Source organism: Marmota marmota, unplaced genomic scaffold, assembly GCF_001458135.2.
Source record: "Marmota marmota marmota unplaced genomic scaffold, marMar, whole genome shotgun sequence".
Taxonomy (NCBI): domain Eukaryota; kingdom Metazoa; phylum Chordata; class Mammalia; order Rodentia; family Sciuridae; genus Marmota; species Marmota marmota.
This window is the reverse complement of record NW_025999913.1, coordinates 7,652,585-7,672,796: the sequence shown is the minus strand read 5'-3', so window position 1 is coordinate 7,672,796 and position 20,212 is coordinate 7,652,585. Positions and strand designations below refer to the sequence as shown.

Below are 20,212 nucleotides of genomic sequence, written 5' to 3'. Positions count from 1 at the left end.
CCCGTGGAAGGAGCATGATTGCTGGTGCAGTTACGTAGTCTGGTTTAAGCTTCACCGTTGCACCCAACAGCTCAGGGCCCAGATGCATGGCGGGGTGGGGGGGGGGCTGTTTCCTCTATTTATTGAGAGACTTTGTGTTTCCCCAAAAGGTTTTAAGGAAACACACTGAATGGCACTAATGAAGTAACAACTATCTCCTTTGCTTAAGCCACATTAAAACCAAAGCTTAAGGCTTTAGCTAATAGCCTGCCGTCCTTGAGTGTTTCAACAAAGGGTGAAAACACAGAAATAGATCATTCCCTACTCAAAACACTCCAATCAATGGCTTCCTGTCACATTCAGGAAAAAATCCAATCTACTTTCCACCTACTTCTCCACACTTGTCTTCTCCGTGGGTCCCATGTGTGTAGGCCGCGCTCACACTGCACTGCTCACTATCCTTAAAACACGCCCCACTCACGCCTCCTTGGGCCCTATCCATGGGTCACTTCTTCTATCTAAAATATTCTCTTCCCAGATCTGTGAGAGGCAAGATCCTCATTTTAGTCACATTTCTGATTAAATATCACCTCCTTAGAGGGGCTTCTTCAATCACTATATCTACAAGAACACACACACACACACACACACACACACACCTGTTTCCCTCTAGCATTTTTTCCTGCTTCATTTTTCTTCAACATTTGTTTCTGCAAATCATCTTGTACATTTACTTATTATTTTCCTCTCCTTTCACCTCTAAGCTCCATGAGGGCAGGAACTAGGCCTGTCTGGGATATCATCATTTCCTTCCCACCTAGAAAGGTACTTGGTGGCTGGTGACCAAGTGATATTTGTTAAAATTAGACCCCTACCTATAAAAGGATGGAACACAAATGAGGGGCTTTTCCACCTGTTTGTGAATGCCCACCACCCTTACAACACCAACAGCAGCCTCATGTTGGTAATTGTACAATTAATATGATTAAATATTAATGCTATTTACATAATACACACTAATGTCACATGGCAGCAACAGAATAATACAAAATTAATGTCAGCATTAAAATAATGACAATAGTAATAATAATAAGCAACCATCGATTAAGGTCTTTCAATGTACCATTGGCTATTCATTTCTATCCACATTGTTTCCTTTAAATCTCATTATAACCCTAGAGGGTGGGACCATTACTTTCTCTATTTTATATTTAAGAACACTAAAATGAAAAAGTTAAAAAATCTTCTGAGATTCCAAAATGAATTTACCTGATTCCAATAACCTTTTGTTTTCCTTTACGCAAGTAACTACACACCAACCTACACCACCTTGAAATGAATTTCAGGTGGACTTTAAGCATCTTACTGTACAGGAGAGAAACAGGAAAACTGGAAGATCATTTGGTAGGAATAAAACTTTCCAAGCTAGAGAATGAAATTACAAAAAGCCCTCACATGGGTTTTGGGATGCTGTTTTGAAACATTAAAGCTGGATGGGATAGTTGGTGTTTACTTAACTCAGTGGTACTCATCAAACAAAACAGAAGGAGGATTCAGCCTGGCCACTTAGGAGGTCAAAGGAATGTTATCCAGATCTCCTGGAGCCCAAGACTCATCTTACAGATAGAAAGGTCTTTGACTTGTTGTTCTCCCTTATCCAAGCAGACACCAAAAACATCTTCCTGCAAGCTAGCAAAGACCTTGCAATACTGTATCCTAATAGTGCTCAGAAAGAAACTGCAAAATCACTCAGGCTCATTTTTGCTTTAAAACCAAATGAGGAAAGAGCAAGGCCTAGAGGAGAACAGAACAGGTGTAATTGGTGCCATATTAAATGATGGACTCCACTGCAAACCCTATATGCATAAACCTCTTTCATAGGACAGCTGCTCTCCTGTTCTATTTGCTTAGATCATAAAAGTAGATTTTTAACCCATTGGGAATTTGGAGAGGAAAAAAAAATCAAACTTGTTCTGATCCAAATCAGTCAGGGGGAAAAAATAAGGATTGATTTTCCAACGTATAGTCCTATAGTCTGGTTGGGGTTAGTCCCATTCAGGGACACATATCATTTGGACTCACAAAGTCTCAATCCTGAAACCCATGGAGAAGGGTCTTTCACCTCACTGAAGGTGACCATTTCTGTCCTCTCCTCGTGAATCTCTTTCTCCTCAGAAACCACGTGCTGTGTTTCACTATAGAGAGCCGGTCTTTTTAACCAGTGGGGCTTTTCTGTTTCCCCAGATAATAAGTCTTGGTGGGTTAATGGGTCATTTGGGGAGAGAGGTCAGAAGGAAAAATCCCTAATGTTCAAAGCTGGAACTATCCATGCTGGCCATCAAAGAACACAGAGCTCAGCGGATGGCGATGATGTATAGGGCGTGCACTCGCCTGCCCCATCCCAGGGGTCACATCTAACCTTTATCCTCTGCAAAGACAGGGAAGGGCGCTGAATGTGTCTGACACTCAACTCTGGAAGGCCTGATGAGAAGCTGTCCAGGGAACCCCCCCCCCCCCAGTGCCTATGCTAGGGAGTTCCTTCTCACTGAGGGAGAATTGTATTCCGGCGGCTCCTTGCAGACTGACGTTGCAAAGTACTTTGAACATTGAAAAGAACAAAAAAAGCAAACAGCCACAGAAAAGGGAGGGAGGGGGAGGGAAAAGAGAAAGAGACAGCGATATCAGCAGGGGTGGTTAGTAAAGGGGCCTGGAGACAGAAAACCTTTTGTTCCCAGATTTCGTTTCATGTAGAGATTGCGAGGTGAATGGCTTTGAAATGAAATGGGTTTATGAACTAGTTGCTAGGTCACAGGAAGCGCGACTGTCAGACCGCTTTGTGAATTCGGATTCTTTAAATTTTGGGTTAATCTTAAAAGGAATGGATTCCCCCATTCCCTGGTTTCCTCTTTCTTTCCCTTTTTTTAAAAAATTTTTTATTTCGTGTGTGGAGAGGGATGCCGAAGTTCAGGACGGTCCCCCACTTTCTGTTTTATTCTCCACCCTCTTTGATAATATAAAAAGAAATGATCACATTACAAGGTCTTTGTAGGAGTTTTTCCACAAGTTAAAGAGGTAGGCGGGGCGTGGGCGGTACCTCCCCCACCAGCCAATGGTGGGGAGGCATGCAAATAAGGTCTGCGATGGGCCTGCCTCAATCAAAACAGTGCGCTCAGACGCCGGGGAAGGCGCGCGGCGAGCCTCCGCGGGCATCCTTCTCGCTTCTATTTAGCACTGCGCTCAATGGAGGGGCGGACACTCCGAGGCTTAATGCTGTCTGACTAGTGTAGGAAAAGGGCTCCACTCAACGCGGCCGAAATGAAGTATAAGGTAAGAGTTCCTGTTTACATCACGTTTCTTTTGGAAGCCGGAGGCTCTGCCTGAATGTGTGTGCAGGATTCTCCTCGTGACAGCTCTTCTGCCCAGACCCCATCCCTGCCTGGGAGGGTTCTGAGCTGGGTCTCGGCCCCGCAGGTTGGCAAGCGAGTAGACACTCGGTCTTGGAGACCTACGCCGGGAGGGCACCGTCCACCCCAGTCTAGCCGCTGTGAAAGTTGCGGGGGAAATGACGTGTGAGAAGTTAGACTGAGCCGCTTGCCAGCAGCCGCTGAAGATTAGAGGGTGTCTAGCTGAATCGCAGCACGCATTAGCTCAAGTCTCAGCAGCTCCTGGAGGCCTGGCCTCCGCTGCCCTGGGGAGCCCTAATAAGAGGAATCAGAACTGCTGAGCCTCTTCCACGGGCCCTTAAAGCAAGATTTTTTTCAGCCTTTGCCTTAAGCATTTGATCTGAGGAGCAGTTTGCCATACTTACTTCTGGTGGAAGAAACTAAAAGCCCAGATACTATTATATGACTGATGGTGGAGCATTCTGACATCCTTAGATGGTATTGGATGTAAGAATAAATGAGTATTAGTCATTTCTCAAGAACATTTTGGGGGTGATGTTGAATGGGCCCCAAGTATGGAGACTCTAACCAGCTTATTGTGTCTGAAATTTACAGAGTGTCATAGTCTAATAGTTCCAGGCATGATTTTCCAGGGCACTGGCACCATGGTTTGTGTGTTCATTCTTGGCAAAAAAAAAAAAAAAAAAAAATAGGACTTACTCAGCATATCCAGGCAAGCAACTTCCAGGGAACTCGATTCAGTAGCAGCCGATTTCAATGAATTGGGTATAAATTCTTTTTTTTTTTTTTTTTTTTTTTTTTTTTTTTTTNTGTTCTTTCAACTGGGTCACACAGTGTTAAGACCCTTTGAAGTGGCTATTTAACTGGCTGTTGTATATAGACTTTATGCAATTCAGCAGTCAATTTTCTGAGTGATCAATAGACATGAGTCCTATGCTTTTAAACAAAAGTGCTATTATTAAAATGAATTTTTTTAAGGTGGCTATGCATGTGGATTGACAGTTTGTATTAGCTGATCTTCTGGATTATGCTAGCTGTGGGTTGTTTTGCTTTCTTTCAGAATTATTTAGCTTCTGGTCCATCCTTTTTTGATGTAAGGTTGTAAATACTTGCACTAGCTAATAGCACTGGCTAACCTTGGTGATAAATCTTTTGTTCAGTGGCTGTAAATCTTGTTCAAAAGCTCTAAATCTAAATGCTAAAATGTCTTTACTATGATGCCTGAGTTACAGTTCTTGAAAAGGTTACAACTGTCTGAAGACACAGGTGTCAGTTTTCCTGGTACTATTAACTTTCCATTATCTGCATCAATAGGGAAGATCAGAGGATGATCCTAAGGACTACTGATATTTGACTTCAGGGTGCAATCAGAAACGAACCCTTCTACCTCGCAGAAAAGTCTCTTTCTTGAACTGCTTTACTCCATCTTTCCAGAGTTTCCTTACTTAGAGTGGTGATAGGACTACATGTTCTTCAGCCTGCAATGATTTTTGACTGTTTCCTCCCTGCCGCTGAATAAAAGTGCGCTTGCAGAAAAAAGAGAAAGTGTGTTCTTATATTATTGGAAAATTAAATGGCTGAAATTAATTTCAAGTGCTGTAATCTAGAAGGTGACAAAAGTGACAAAGTCTAAAGTTACTTTTATTCAGTGACCTCATCATGTTTACCTTTACTCTTCACGAAAAGAAAAGACCATGGTGATTGATGATGTAAATTGCAACTGGCTGTCATGGAGAACTCTGGAGTCTTTGCTGGTTCTTACCCATGTTAAATACTCTGCCAAATGATAAAACTACATAATTTTTATTTAAGCCCATTTCTCTCTAGTTCACACTAGAATTAGAGGGATTGTCATATTTAACTCTTCCCATAATTCCATGAAGTATTCTTTTTACATGCACTTTAAATGTGGAAATTATGGCACAGAGAGGCTAAGTAATTCATCCAGTGGCACAGAGATTGTGGGCATTGGGTTTGAATTGTGGCAAGCTGGCTTCAGAACTCATGATTTAACCACTATTAAGAGAAAGAAAAAAAATCATCTTTGGCCTCCCTAAAACATCAAGTTCAAGATTATTTCATCCCTAGTATTCCTATTTTATTTTTTCAGACAGTAACTCTACAAAACAGAGTGAAATGCATGCTTGGCAGCTAATTAATTTAAGCGATTTAGGTGGTAAGCCCAGATAATTATTAGATTGTAAAATCCAAGCGTCAGATATTATCTCTTAAACGCTATGTTGCTCTATCAACTATAAATTTAGCACAGACTTAAAAATGTTCATTGAGAGATTTATACATAAGGCCCTAAAAGGTGTTTTGCTGTTGTTAACCAGATGATCTGGTTTGGCCACTTCAGGGATCACAACTAGTGAGCAACCAACGTTCACTTGTTTTGTTCTTAAGATGCCAACATCCAGAAAGGCCCCGAGGCCCCGCCCACTCCATGCAGGCCAGCCCTGAGGCCTCGCCCACTAGTGCCCAGGCCTGGAAGGTGCGCAGGAGGCTAGCACGCCTGAAGTCTGAAGCCTAAGCAGCTTTGTGCTTTGCCAAATTTCTGAGCCCTTACGAGCCTGCAGTAAATTGTAAATTATTTATCTAGTCTGTCATGCAGCAAGTTTATTCTTAAACATTTTTTTACTGAAGAAAAAGTACAGATGTAAGAGTTTACAGTACAATTAAGAAAGCTACAATCTGAAATTCAGATTCTTGCATTCTGGTTGAATGGGGGCCAAGTAGGTCAAGGAAAGGAGAAAATGTGTGCAATGAAAAGCTTTTGAGGGAAACTGTGACATTATTTTGTTTTCTCAAGCTAGCCTGAGGAAAAAATGATAGAGAACCTTTAATGTACCCAATAGGATCATTCACATCCCCTTGAATTCTCGGTTCTTTCTTCACTTTGATAGCGTGACTTTAAATTCTCTGTTTTTCTCTCAATGATTTATTGCACTCGATCCAAATGTGGCACTCTTCCCTCCTCCCTCCTCTTTTAAAATCTCATATGAGATCAATGCATTTAAAAGCACAATAAAACATTTTGAAAAATATTAACTTCATTATTGCTGTATTTATTTACTTAGCAACCCCTTTTTCAAAGCTAAATGACTTACGTAGAGACAAAAGTCTTTGTAGAACTGTAGGTGTTCTGGTAATACCAAATTTAGCATGTTGCAGTGTGTCACATACCAAGAATTCCTTTAGCATCCTTTTCTTGCTGGAATATACTTCAGTTCTGTTCCCAGAATTTTTTCAGTGGCTTCCTGTTGTCCCCCACCTCCATTCCTCTACAAAAAAATCTCCTCCACTTTTCAAGTTCCTTTGCCAATTCCCTCCATCTCGTTTTCTCCGTCAAGATTTTCCTGTGCTTCTCTTATACCAGACTTGTGCAAGACTCACCTCCCCACTCACATGGATATGAGGCCCTTTCTGCACCTCCTGTGGCCCTCATTTTGCCCTCTTCTTGGACTCTGCTATGGGAAATCCTGTTCCCACACTGTTTCCATAAGTTGGCCCCTGAACCCGTGTGTACGTGACTTTGAGTGGTTTGTCACTTCCTTCTAAAAATGTCTCCTCATCTATCCCCTCTATAAAGCAATCAAAAGCTAGCACCTTTGTCTCTTGGATTGTGCTATATAATCCCTTAAATAGGCTTTATGTTTTTTACCTTTGCCCTACTCTGTTAGCAATACCTTACTTATTAACCCCTTTCATCAAATTGCTACCTCCATGATAACCTGTAACTACTCAGGTTGCCTCCTGGGCTGTCCAATTTTAAATACTCCACATTGTATACAAGAGAGCCATCCTTTAATTGTATGTAGAGGCAGACTGATGCACAAGTCCTTGAATTTGAAGTTTGATCTAGGATTGCTTAAGCCTCAAAGGGGCAGGGACTTGGTTTTATCTGCTCTTCTGCTAGAGACAAGATGAATTGTGGACTTTGCAGAGGGTGTTTGTTTCTTGTGGCTTACAGCTCTGTGACCTTGGGCAAGTTAGGTGGACAGCCTCAGTTTTATCTGTAGAACAGGGAAAGCAGGAACAACTTCTTCCTATTTTTCTAAAGCCTGGGATAATAAGTGAATGTAAAATACATACAACGGTTCCCAGCATTGGGTAAGCAGGCGATGCCAGCCAGCCCAGCTCTCCTTGGACAATAGATGCTCCGTAAAGGTTGAAAGGGTGGTGTGGAGTTTGTGGCAGGGTTATATCCACATCCCAGTCACTAGGCTTGGGTAGTGATCTTGTAGATTGTAGTAATCTTGAAGATTGTTGAGTGTCCCCAGGCCTGGATGTGTATCGTGGAAAGGCAGATACCCTGTGTGGGGCCTCGCAGTATACCCATGGCACATGGTCCCACTTCCTAATATACTGTTGATTTGGTTTCTTCATTGTTATTAATAAGACTTGATAAAGTTCTGAAATTACAGGACCTTGCACATAATAGGTACTCAGAAAATTGACTGCTGAATTGCATAAAGTCTATATACAACAGCCAGTTAAATAGCCACTTCAAAGGGTCTTAACACTGTGTGACCCAGTTGAAAGAACAAGGGTTGTGTTTCGAATCCCACTTTTGTTTCTTTCCAACAATACCATTTTCAGCAAGCTACTTTAGACCTCCATTTCCTTACTAATAAGATAGGAGGAATGATGTCTGTCTTATTAGATATTTAATATGTAACAGTTTCTGGTACATAGTAGGCATTTGACAAATGGCAGCTTTTATGTGATATTATAAGCCACACACACACAGGAATAGTGATGGCGTGTGACAGCAGTTTTTCATGGTCAAGGTGAAGATTAGCAGAAGCTGATCATGCAGGTATCCAAATCATGCAGGCACATAAATATGGAAGTGTGATACAGCTACAAGTTTCAGAGGGAGCCTTCACGAGAATTGTTTACCATGACAGAAATATCAGCGAGGAAAAGAGAAAGTCAGCAGTTTTAGAAAACCAAAGGTAGGTTCCGATCCCAGAAGGGAGGAGCATGAGAAATTCGGGATGAACTCTGCCCTCATCCTACTGCAGTCAGAGTAATGTCAATGTAAAGAAAGAGGTCTCAAATCTCTATTTTTAGATCACTTTAGGGTTAGAAAGAAACCTAGACAAATTGGTTTGGAATGCCAGCGTCCTGGAGCTCCACACTCCTCTGCAGTAACATATAGCCTTAATTACCAGGCCTCCCTGCCAAGACAAATGCAGCAGGGCCGTTGGGAAGAAATACAATATTTCCAACTTAAAATGCCAGAGTATAGCTGCCGGTTTCCTAGGCAATAGATGATTGCGAGGAGCAGGAGCCTGGAAAGAAGACAAAAACCCAAAAGCCCTGTTTATATTTCGTCAACCCCGTCCCCTTGCATCTTATTTATTCTGAGCATTCCAGTCATCTCCCTGTGGTGATTCTTACTGGCTAACGAGGACCCGCCTGGCTGGGGGAACACCGCAGCCTGGCTGCAGACTCCTCCTGAGGAATCTCCATTTTAAGATCAGTGGCCTTATTGGTGACCCTTACCCTTTGGGGAGCTGGAAAGGGTGAATTTTTCAGAAGGTACTTTAGTAAACAGGCAATCTAGATGGATCAAGGCATATCATGTGATGAAGGTGGAACTGGCACCCCAAAACGCATGGATGGTGACGCTGTGTGACAGCACCTTCTCGTGGCTGAGGCAAAGAGTCGGGGTAGCTGACCATGAGATACTAAAATTGCCAGTTGAAAATTTTTCCAGTATGTATGCCTGGATCCCACCATGGACTACTGAATCCAAGTTGATTTAAAAAAAGAAAAAAGAAAAAGAAAAGAAAGAAAGAAAAACAGCCCCTTTCCCCACAGCCATTAATGGTGTTTAAATGGTGTCTAAGTAGGTGGTTCGAGATCCTTATTCAAAGGTTGGGTGCAGTGATTTAGAGGTGTCACATTTCTTGGCAAATCTTCTCGGTCTTGCAAATTCAAATGCTACTGCTATTTCTAATACGTCAAGGTAATAGTTATAAGATGTTACCAAAAATGTTCCTTACGTGACATGTTGATGTTTATGTTCACCAGAAAAAGAAAACATGGAGCCGCCATGAATATGTAAAAGTGCAAGCATTGCAAACCACAAAAATTTGTGCTAGCTACATTTGAAATTAACTTTAATTCCTTTCTGTACTCTTGTGAGTAGGGAGTTGTCTGTGGAGTTCAATGGTAAGTTGCAGTAACTAAAACACATAAAAGGTTTAATTGAGTCCGACCTCCTTTCCATGTATTAAGGCAATATGGATGTAGAAAGTATGATGTGTCACAAATATTTTTCCTAATTTCTTTTTGTTAAAGTAAACACTGTATGCTCTCTCTTATGAGTGAGCCTTAATCTCATTGATTCATGGTTGTTGGCTTGTTTCCCTCAATTGAGCGCCTCAGCCCACAGGTAATGTGGCTGAAACTCCCAGCTCCTCTGCACTTTTCCATCCCCGGGGCTCTGTGCTCCACTGATGATGAGCTGGGTTTCTCTGCCCCCATAACAACCACCCCCTCCCCAAATAATCATAACGTGCGAAGTCAGCATACAGGGAATGGCAGTTGCATGGACGTATAGACACTGGAGCCTTCTTGGAGTTCATCGTCTTTAGTGTCAGGATATGTCAATCATCTGTCAAGTATTTTCACTGTTCTCATTCCTAGTTGTGGATCAGAAGTATTGCCATATTATTGCACCAATGAATGCACAGCAACAGCAAAAACGTAAAGCCCTCTCTTCCTGGAGTGGTCTTTGAATCTCAGATCCTCTTTGCTCAGAGCTCAATGTGATGAGCCTTCAAATGGAACTACAGCCCCCAAATCTTATTTCTCTTCATAACCCCATTAACTATAAAGCAGGACTTCCTAACGACCTCCCAGAGGCCCACAGGCCCTGGACATATATCTCATTTCCTTATAAAGATCATCTTGTCAATCAGAAGACACATTCATTGCCCGAATCACAGACTCTTACCACTACCTGTCTTACTTTCTCTCAAATCCTAAATTCAACCAAGGCAAATCCACAAGCAAGAAACCTACTTGCATGTCTATCCTTGGTCTTTGTTTAGAGCATATGTAATTTCTTTGGGAAGGTATCCATGTTTTACAAACCAATCAATGGGACATATGGCTTGACAGTGGAAAGGATATTTGAAACTGGGGATCGTCATAGAAAGTTCAGGAACACATGGTCACTCCATAGATGGTCCACATAAGCTGCTCCAGAGATCAATCAACCACCAAAGGCATTATCCCATCTCCCTTATGACAGCCTTTTGCAGGAAACTATCTAAGGGTATTTAAAAAAAAAAAAAAGTAGATTTAGGTGAATTCTTAGTAGAGAGTCATAAATAACATTTATTTGTGAACACTAAGTTTCTCCTTTCATTTTTCCTTTAGAAAAATAGACATCTTTAGAAATGAAAACAAGCACATTTTGAAATATGGACTCGTTTGGAACACCTGAGAGTTCGAGGTGCTGAAGGGGATTGTATTTCAGTTGTTCTTGTTGTAAACCTGGCGAGGTGACTCCCTGCTCATAGCCCGCAGCGTCCAGCTCAAGCCTCCTGCCTCCCTTATTAAGATCTTAATTACAGACGCAGCTTAGTTCATCGCTGAAGGGAAGGAATTTTGTTTCTCTGAACTGTGTCTGCCTTTTGGTGTGGCAGGTGCAATTATGATGAGATTATTTCTGGTTTGTTTTTTTTTTTTTCCCGGAGGAATTATTTTTTTTTTTTGAGGGGGAGGAATATGGTTCTTAAGACACCTTTTCATGAGCTCATCAGAATGCAGGAATAATAACCGTGCTCTGATTCTATGGAGACTCTTTCTTCTGAAGAAATCAGAGTGTTTCACCTGTATGACTTCATGATTCCTTGTGATATTTTATAAGGAACATGTTTAGTATCCCCACTTTGCAGATGGGGAAACAGAGGTGCAAAAGGCAGGCATTTCATTGCCACTGGTCTTGCAATGTGAGGACTGAGACCAGATTCTCCTAATTCAGTCCAGGGCCCATCTCCCCATCCGGGATTTCTCAGCCTCAACACAATTGACATTTAGGACTGTATAATTCTTTGAGGAGAGGTGAAGAGGGGTGCTGTCATGTGCACCATAGGATGTTTAACAGCATCCCAGGGGTCTCTTCATTAGATGCCCCAACCATCCACACACAGTCACACTGCGACATCTAAACCACGTCTCCAAACATTTTGTCCCCTGGTGGTTCAAAACCCCCTCTATGGGCTGAGAACCACTGTTCTAATTTCTCCTACTTTCTTCTGCTTAAAAGAAATAATTGCCCTACAGGTTTTATGTGATGGAAGCATAGATTTTTATTATGATTGAGGTTGAACTTAAGGTAACAGGTCTCAAGCAAAAAGCAACTTCCTCTTTCAGGCTTAGCCCTAATGTGTCCATGTGAATACCACAAAATACTAAGAAGCACAAGATCTTTCCAAGGCCAAGTGTAAAACCCGCAAACCATTTCTGAGGTAACACGTTCTCAAAGTCTTCCTCTGGCTTCTCTTTCTGCATATACATCTAATCTTGGAACATGCATCTAGAACTAGCTCTTAAGAAAGCTATTTTGTTCGCCTAAGCTGACATATAACAAGCAGGAGCTTGTCCGTACACCTACCCACTGAACAATTCCACTCTGAGGTTTTCTTCTGCTCCATTTGCCGCTGCCATCTCTCCTCTCTGCTGAGAAGCTACAACTTCTAAAGGTTTTTCCTCGAGACAGCTCAGCAGCAGTAATGCTGACAGAATGTGACATACACACCCCTCAGCCAAGAGTGTGAATCCATGTTTTAAAACTCTTTGAGGACCTCACAGGGTGGGTGGATATTAGCAATCAGGCACCAAACCCAGGTCAGGTGACTTCTAAAACCCTTCCATCAAAGGTAGCATCCCAGTCTCACCAGCTGAATCCTGGGAGACAGACAACGCTTGCCAATAGGTGCACGTGTTGGCACGGGTGGGGCTGCCTGCGTCCGTGTGGGAAGAGCACATGGAATGTGAGAATAGAAAGATCTTTTCCTTTTTTCAGATAACTTTATTAGATGTCATAACTTGTGAGTTTTGACTTTGGAGAAGTGATATCGTTTTTGGAAATATACCATAACAGAGTAGATCGGAGTCTCCTACTCCTTGATAACTTAATTTTCATTTCTCTTCCCCGAGTACCTGTATGTTAGAGGGATTTGTCTAGACAGGCAGATAGATGTGATCTGGTGCCAGCACTATAACGTTGGCTGGGATCCAGGTGGTTGTTTTATTGTTAATAAAGCCTATCTTTTGGGTGAGTGGGTGTCAGAGTGTCAGGCCTTCATCATTATGTGGCGCCTGTCAGATTTATCTGGGGACAAAACCCTGAAAAGAGTTTGTGCCTGCCCCGTGTTTTTGATCCTTTGCCAATATACTATACTGAAAGTTATCAAAACCAGGCAACCTGGGACAATTGCTTATAAAATCCAAGGCTTAAGAGCAACAGTGCTAAATTCCAAGATGGAAAAGAGTCTTAGGAAGGGCATTCTGGCCCAGGAGGAGAAAAACCCGAGATGAGAAGGGGAACCAGATGCTATCTCTGGCTCTGCTGCTAATCTAATCTAAGACCCTTTAGGCTGCAAAACAAAGAGACAGGGTTAGAATGGTCTCTTCTTGTTCTAAAATTCTACTCTAGTCAGTTCTGGTCAACTAGTTCTAATACCCATAGAAACCTAGGTGCTCTTCCATCTTCTTTAAGATCCTTGGAAACTGCTTAGGTAAATCTCAAAGACCACAGATGAGTAGAGAATTAAACTATACACACACACACACACACACATACACACACACACACACATATATATATGTAAAACTTATGATCATCAGATTTGTGAAGAGAAGCTAATTTATTTTGCTTAAGGATCAATCCTCCACCACGCGTTAGGAAATAAAGTTAGCTGTGAAGTTGCACACCTACCTGCCAACTTGAGGCCTTAAAAGGCAGGGAAGGAGAAGAGCCATTTGAGGAAACACTTTCTAATCTCGCAGCTATGCTGTTCATTCATATTATATTACTCAATCTGCTCAGACTGAAATTTCTTTCAGAGATTCAAATATTCAAATTTACAATGAGCATTGAATCTTTCTACCAGGTCTCAAGAAGTGATGTCACTTTGGTATATGAGCTATCACAATAATGCTGGGTTCTAGGCGATTCCTCCCCAAATAGGAATAGGTCCGAGTGGAAGAATGTTAAGATTCCTGAACCCAGGAGTCCATGCACAACCGCACACAGGGAGCTGCCCCACAGTGCAGAGATTATTCATGGTGTCTCATGCCGTGTCAAAGGGTACCTTTGGAAGGCAGAGGTCTAATATCACCTGTCTTAAGCACCTCCCACTAGGAAATGCTCAAAACATAATGTTGTAACTAAGGTTCACAAAGCTGGGGAATCTAAGAAAACTTGAGTGTGTGGGGCAGAGTGAATAACATGAAGATTCAGAGAGGGTCCAAGATCCTCATCTAAACTCTGCAACCATTTTCCTGAAAATAAAAATCATTGGTTGAAACTCAGTCCAGGTGCCAGAGGACTCTTTTGTGGGAAATGTGGATCACGCCTCACCAGAGTCAGAAGTACAACTCATGGGACCTGGCAGGAGCCTGCTGTTGCCTGTCTGTGTGCTCATTCAGATCATCCCCTGGAAAGTATGTCAAAATGCAGGTGACGGCTATTCCCGGAAAACATGCAGGTTGTATCATATTCTGTCTTCTAATCCCTGTAGTTGAAAGTTTCTTGTCTGCTACTTAGGAACATCGAGAGGATACAACCCCCCAAAATTCAACATTCCAGAACCTAGCTGTAAACCAAGTATTGCAAGAATCAAAATCCTGACACTTACAGATATCCTGTGTTCTAAGAATGGCTGTTTCCTTCTTTGGGGGAAAGCCCACATCCCCTTCTCTCCTAGAGGTAAAGATGATGGGAGGGAGAGGAGGAATATAGCCCAAATGATCTCCTGGTCCTCCAGCTAAAGCTGATTTTTGTCAGGTCCCACAAAAGCCCAAGAGCCTTTCTTTCTCCTGTCAGCGTGCCCTGAGGCTGACCTGGATGGTGTTCATCCCCCAGCAGCTTCCTTTAGGACTGATTTCCTTGACAATGGCCATTTCCTTTAGCGGGTCAGTTTCTCAGGGTCTGTCCTCTGTGTGCCTGTGGCGCACGCATGTGAGTCCACCATAGTCCAGGGCTGAAATTCGGGCGGGTGGCGGGAGGGGGAGGGGGGAGGGGGAGGGGGGGTGTGCAGGAAAGTCGTGTTGTGAAGAATGTGGCAGCCCAGAGGCTTTGGCAAGATCTCCTGCATAAATATAGAATGAAGTAAAAAATAATAAGAGGAAGCCAGCCATTGATGATGCTATCGGTCTTAGTGACACACCAGCCATTGTCTCATTTCTCTTCAAAGAGCAGTATGAATGGTCATGGAAATTACACGTCACACCTCTCTATATTGGGACAAGCAGATAATTTCCCTGGCAATAAGCTTTCTTGACATTTTGATAGCAGTGGGGACGGGGACAGGCAGGGAGGGTTTGGGGAGCCGAGGGGGAGAAGCTGTCATGTGACCTGAGCGCTTGGTACTGGCAGTTGTGGCCAGTTGCAAAGCATTTTCTTCCCCCTCCTCAGACACAGCTTGGGAACCAGGGACAGCAGAACCCAGACATTCTGGCAAAGTGTTTGAATGGTGCTCTGTCACCTACCCCCAGATGCAGATTGCTACGCTATTGGGAGAAAAGACTCTTTAAAGAGATCATTGTATTTTCATCTCACTGGGATGGTCAGTTCCTCTTGGCCTTCCTGTTTGCTCAGTAGTTGCGAACACCAGGTTCAGGGGGGTCAGGCTCCCATCTGCGTCATTGTCCTGTTTAAATAGGGAGGGGCAGGCACCTTCCTGCTTGCTGTCTCCCATATTCTCTGGCTGTCAGGCCTGAGTGACTTGGATATACCATTCGTCTTTCTGCTTGGTTCGTCTTCCTTCCAACAGTTCCATCTGAGAATTTTGAACCAAATGTCTTGCTGAATTCTCTAAAAAAGCGATTTTTGCCCTTCCTGTGGAGAAACAGGATATCAGAGGCCAGAAAATGGATTTCAATTGAGCAAACGTTGAATGAGTATGCATTTGGTTTCAGATAGAGGGCCGAAGTTCTGGAAATGCAAAAGGAATTAGCACCCCTGAACTTCAGGGGTTCACAGCCTTGAAGGGGGATGACACAAGCTATCCTGTAAAAAGATAGAGAAATGGAAGGGAATCAGCTGGGTTTTGGAAAGATAACTACTCTGGGTTTTAAGGCAGAAAGGAGTTACATGCAGGAGAACCAGGTGGGAAGCAATTTCCTGAACTTCCAGAAAAAGAATTAGAGAGTCGCTGAGGACCTGAACTAGGAGAGGTGGGGAGGTGGGACACAGGGCCTGCTGATTGGCTTCCAGGTTGTGAAGAGACTCTGCAACCCTTGGGCTTCTACCTTCAGCAGGTGGGTGCATGCTGTCTCCTCAGAGAGGTCAAGCAGGAGAAAAAGGGGTTTTGTACTTGATGAGTTAGAGATGAAGATGCTCATTAGAAAATTGGGCCTAGGGCATTAATCTGTGTGCTCAGATGCCATCCCATAGAGAAGATTTCATTTCAGAACCAGGGGACCCTTTGGAGCATGACAACCTAAGAGATGGGGGGGTGGAAGAGTGGAGGTGAGTGGTCAAGAGAGGAGGAAGAATCAGGAGGCGACATCATGGAAGGCACATGAGTGTCAAGAAGGACTGTAGTTGGGATCCTTGCCAGAGGCCACTACAAGTAGGCTTCCTTCAAATGGTGTTTGGGACCCTAAATGGCAGTCCCAGTCAGGGTAAGAGCCTCAGCTTTTGAAGCACAAGCACTGGCTTTATTTCATACTGTCCAAGTTCAGGACCTAGAGGCAGGAGGTCGGGCTCCTTATCCCAGTCCTAAGACCTTCTTGCCAGGTGACTTGGAAAATCATTAACTTCTTGCACCTCCGCCTTCTCATTTGTCAAGAGAAAGAGCTGGACTCCCGCTGTGGGAGCTTTCAGGCTCTGTGCGCTGCCATAACTGTCTTGGTGCTTCGCCCAGCAATGGCCACTTCTGCCAGTCTCTGGAGGCGTCCCTCCAGCCGGGTGTAGAGTTACTCGGGCTGTCTTATCTCTCCTCGATTTGTTTCTGTGTTGACCTTGCCTCCCCTGGAGATAAACATCCAAGGAGATGGGGGTCGAGAAAGAGTAGCTCTTGAACAGACAAACCAACCGCCTTTTTGGGGTTTTTCTAAGATGATCAGATAATCAGCTTCTGACTCTCTGGGCTCAAGCAATCACATCTTTACATCACATCTTTGCTCTAAAAAAAAAAAGGATCCCTCCAGTTCTCCTTGCTGGAAGAATTAACTCTTGGTTGACCGTCTTAGGAGTCTGTCACTTTTGAATGACATCTGATCAGGGGTGTTCCGGCTGAATTTAATCTGGCTTCTGTCTTTGTGCTGAACTCTTGCTCCAACACCAAATACAGCACATAAAAACCAAGCTCTTTACACGTGGCGTTCCCTCCTTTCTAATGATGTATTGTATTCTGCTGGGATCTGGTGACATTTATCCATATTTTATCAAGTAAGATCATTTTAGGATTTTTACTATTATTATTTTGTCTTCAAGGGTCTTTTGAAGGTAGCCCATGGTTTCATTATTACCATTTGTAGAGAAATATACCAGGAGAGGTGACTCCCCTATAAATTCAGAGAAATGTTGCTTTGAGATATAGTTCTTCTAAAATGTAATGGGGAATAAGAGAAATATAGTCCTATCTAAGGGAGATATTTTATATATATATAAACTATCCAAGTTCAGGACCTAGAGGCAGGAGGTCAGGCTCCTTATCCCAGTCCTAAGACCTTCTTACCAGGTGACTTGGAAAATCATTAACTTCTTGCACCTCCTTATATTTTATATATAACATATCTCCCTTAGATAGGACTAACCTTTGATTGAGAACTGAGAGGAGGTAAAGTAAGGTTCCTGAGGCCAAAGTACAATGGCCTATGCCCATGATCCCCAGCCTCAGGAGGCTGAGGCAGAAGGATTACAAGTTTGAGGCCAGCCTCAGCAACAGAGTGAGGCCCTAGCAACTTAGCAAGACCCTGTCTCAAAATTTTAAAAAATAAAATAAAATGGGCTGGGTAGGTGGCTCAGTAGTAAAGCACCCAGCCCTGGCTTCAATCCCCAGTACCCCTGCCCCCCAAAAAATCCTCACAGTAAACCCATGAGATGGGCACTACCTATGACCAAGACATAAATAAGAGGTATAATTAGCCCAAGAAACACAGTCAGAATCCCCAAACCAGGAATCCATTTATTCTATAGGCATGAAAAGAATTGGCCATTTTCAGAACCCTCTATTAGATCAATAATGATTTGATGAATCAGTAATGGAATTGAGCCCAGCTAAGACACCGAGTCACAACTAAGACAGCTTAGCCTTCTAGACTCCAGTTCTATTTCCAATTCTGATACCAAACTGTGACCTCAGGCAAATGATGAACTGGCTCCCCAGACCTGTGTCTTCACCTGTGAAGTAGAAATGTTGGGCCCTGTGGTCTCTAAGGTCTCCACAGCTGTCACCTGTTTGTGCTGGAGAGTGGCTGGGTACAGACATGGGCTCTCTAAAGCTTGCACAGAGGTTAAACTGCTCCCACTCCTGCTCAGCCAGGGCTGAGGATGTCTGTCAGCATATGGACAGGTGTCAGGATGGTGCTGGGCCCCTGACATCAACAGCTCTAAACCCTAATCTCTGTAGGCAGGGGGAAAACTGGAGGGAAGTCATAGGTCAGGGGAACTCACCCACCGTGCCCAGCTTAGCACAGAGTAGGGGGCTCTAAAGCTCCCCCAGGACTGACTCTCCATGTCCTGTTGAAACCTGAGCATGCTGCTCACCAGGTGGAGGGAAGGATAGGGATAGGAAACAGCATCTAGACCCAATGCTCACAAGGGGTTTCTATCTGCCTCTAATCAAGCACAGTCTGGTGTTCTCCTTGGTGCCTCAGGGTGTTCCATGGAGTTGGAAATGACCCAACTCTACTGTGAGTCTCCTGCTGATTATGCTCATTAGTTCTGTGGGACTCTGCCTTTCCGCTGTCTTCTGTTTCTCTTCTGTAATTCTACAGCGATCAACTGGCCCCAGCTCTATTACTCCTGATTTCATCTGGGGACTTCTTTTAGCCATTCCCAGAGGTTGAATGGACCCAGGAGAAAGGGACTGAGACCAAGTAAGTGGTCAGCTCCCTCCTGGCTCTGTCATCACAGCCTAACTGGCGGAGTCACTTCCCCGAGATCGTTTGGTACAAAGGATCAACTTCTTGTCCTCTGTAACCTGATGACTTTTCTTTTTCATTATAAAACACCCTAAAGATGAAAAGAGAGAGAAAAAAAGGGGAGATTTTATAATTATGACATATTCTTGGATGGTTCCACAAACTTGGATAGAATATGACCTGATTTTATCTTTTTGTATATGAACTTCTCATTGTTAGAAGGAACCCAGGGTTTCCTGGAATATATACCAAGTACAACTTTCATCTGAAACACAGACTCTTCGGTTTCCCTTGAAATTCCCTTAAAACTCATCTGTCTAGATCACAGGATTATTGGCTCTCGAAAAGCATAAGGATTTCAGTCCTCTCCTTGAAGACCACCACAGAGCCTCCTGGGGACTGACATCTGTGGCTTTATCTCCCTTCCTTAAGTAGTTGTGCTGGCTAAAAGGAGCTTGGCTGACGGTGGTAGCATTGGATCCCTTCCAACCACTGACCAGACAGGTCCCTCAAATCCAGGGCCGCTCCACGGCAAAGAAGCCCGTATGCAAGACCTGAGCTTACAGGCACAGTACGGGGAAGACGATTAACGTACGTCTGTTTTAAAGAAATGAAAAGCCCAAAGCTGAAGGATCAAGTCCACATTTTTAGAAAAGGGGACAAAAGTACAAAACACAGCCCCGAATTCCACAAATACATTGTGAAAGCCAGTTGCAAGAATGCCCCAGCCCATCAGCAGTCCTTTCTTCCATAAAGGATCCCCACCACAGTGACATTAAGTGCATCCAAACAATTTAACGAAGCACTAGGGATCACTTTTAATTTTCTGAGTGCCTGCGATGAATTTACAATGTTCCCCAACTTCTCCGCGCGCCTGGAAGGGGACAGGCACGCAGTCACGGCTGCCAGCGTGCTGGGAAATGTGACTAACGCCAAGGAATGAGATCGTCAGAGCCTTTGAAAGGCTTCCAGGAATGTCAGTCAGCTCACGCTGCCTGCCCACTGCCTGCCCACCGCCTGCTTTGGCTGGCTGCTTAGCCCTGGGCGAGCCAGACGGGCCTTCATACAAAGACCCACGAAAGAGGAAGGCATAGCTCTCAGATGTGAAGGGCGAGATCCAAGAAGTAGGTGATAAAGTGGCAAGACAAGGAATTCAGGAGAGGTATGAGCAGAAGATCGAATGATGTTGGCTTCTGCCGACGTGTGAATAAATTCCTTGTCGCTCCGGCTGTCAAAGCCAGAGATAGAGACTACTGCTGCACATCCCTCTGTGCTTCATTATCCTGGCACGTCTCTCTGTCCTGCCTGCAGAGTCTCCCCATATCCAAGTCCTCTCGAGCATCTCAGGGGATGATCTTTTGGAGCCTTGTCAAGGCACTTATGAAAGTACTTCTCTTTACATTGCAACACTGAATATACATGCCATGCCGTGTGTAGTGTGTGTCATGTAGGATTTTCTTTGAAGATGTGTATAAGAGACAGCC

At 43.6% G+C, this 20,212-nt stretch overlaps 1 protein-coding gene across 2 annotated transcripts in view; it reads left to right on the top strand.

The window, feature by feature from the left end:
- Nedd9 (neural precursor cell expressed, developmentally down-regulated 9) overlaps positions 1-20,212 on the top strand; it is a 104,748-nt gene that overhangs the window by 55,350 nt on the left and 29,186 nt on the right. The window contains exon 1 of one of the 2 annotated variants that reach the window (XM_015494011.2): positions 3,130-3,306. The exons of the other annotated variant lie outside the window; for it this stretch is intronic. Within the exon in view, the coding sequence (XP_015349497.1) occupies positions 3,295-3,306 (12 nt within the window). The 5' untranslated portion in view covers positions 3,130-3,294. Of the gene's footprint in view, positions 1-3,129; positions 3,307-20,212 lie in introns of those variants that run through there. 2 annotated transcript variants of the gene reach the window in all.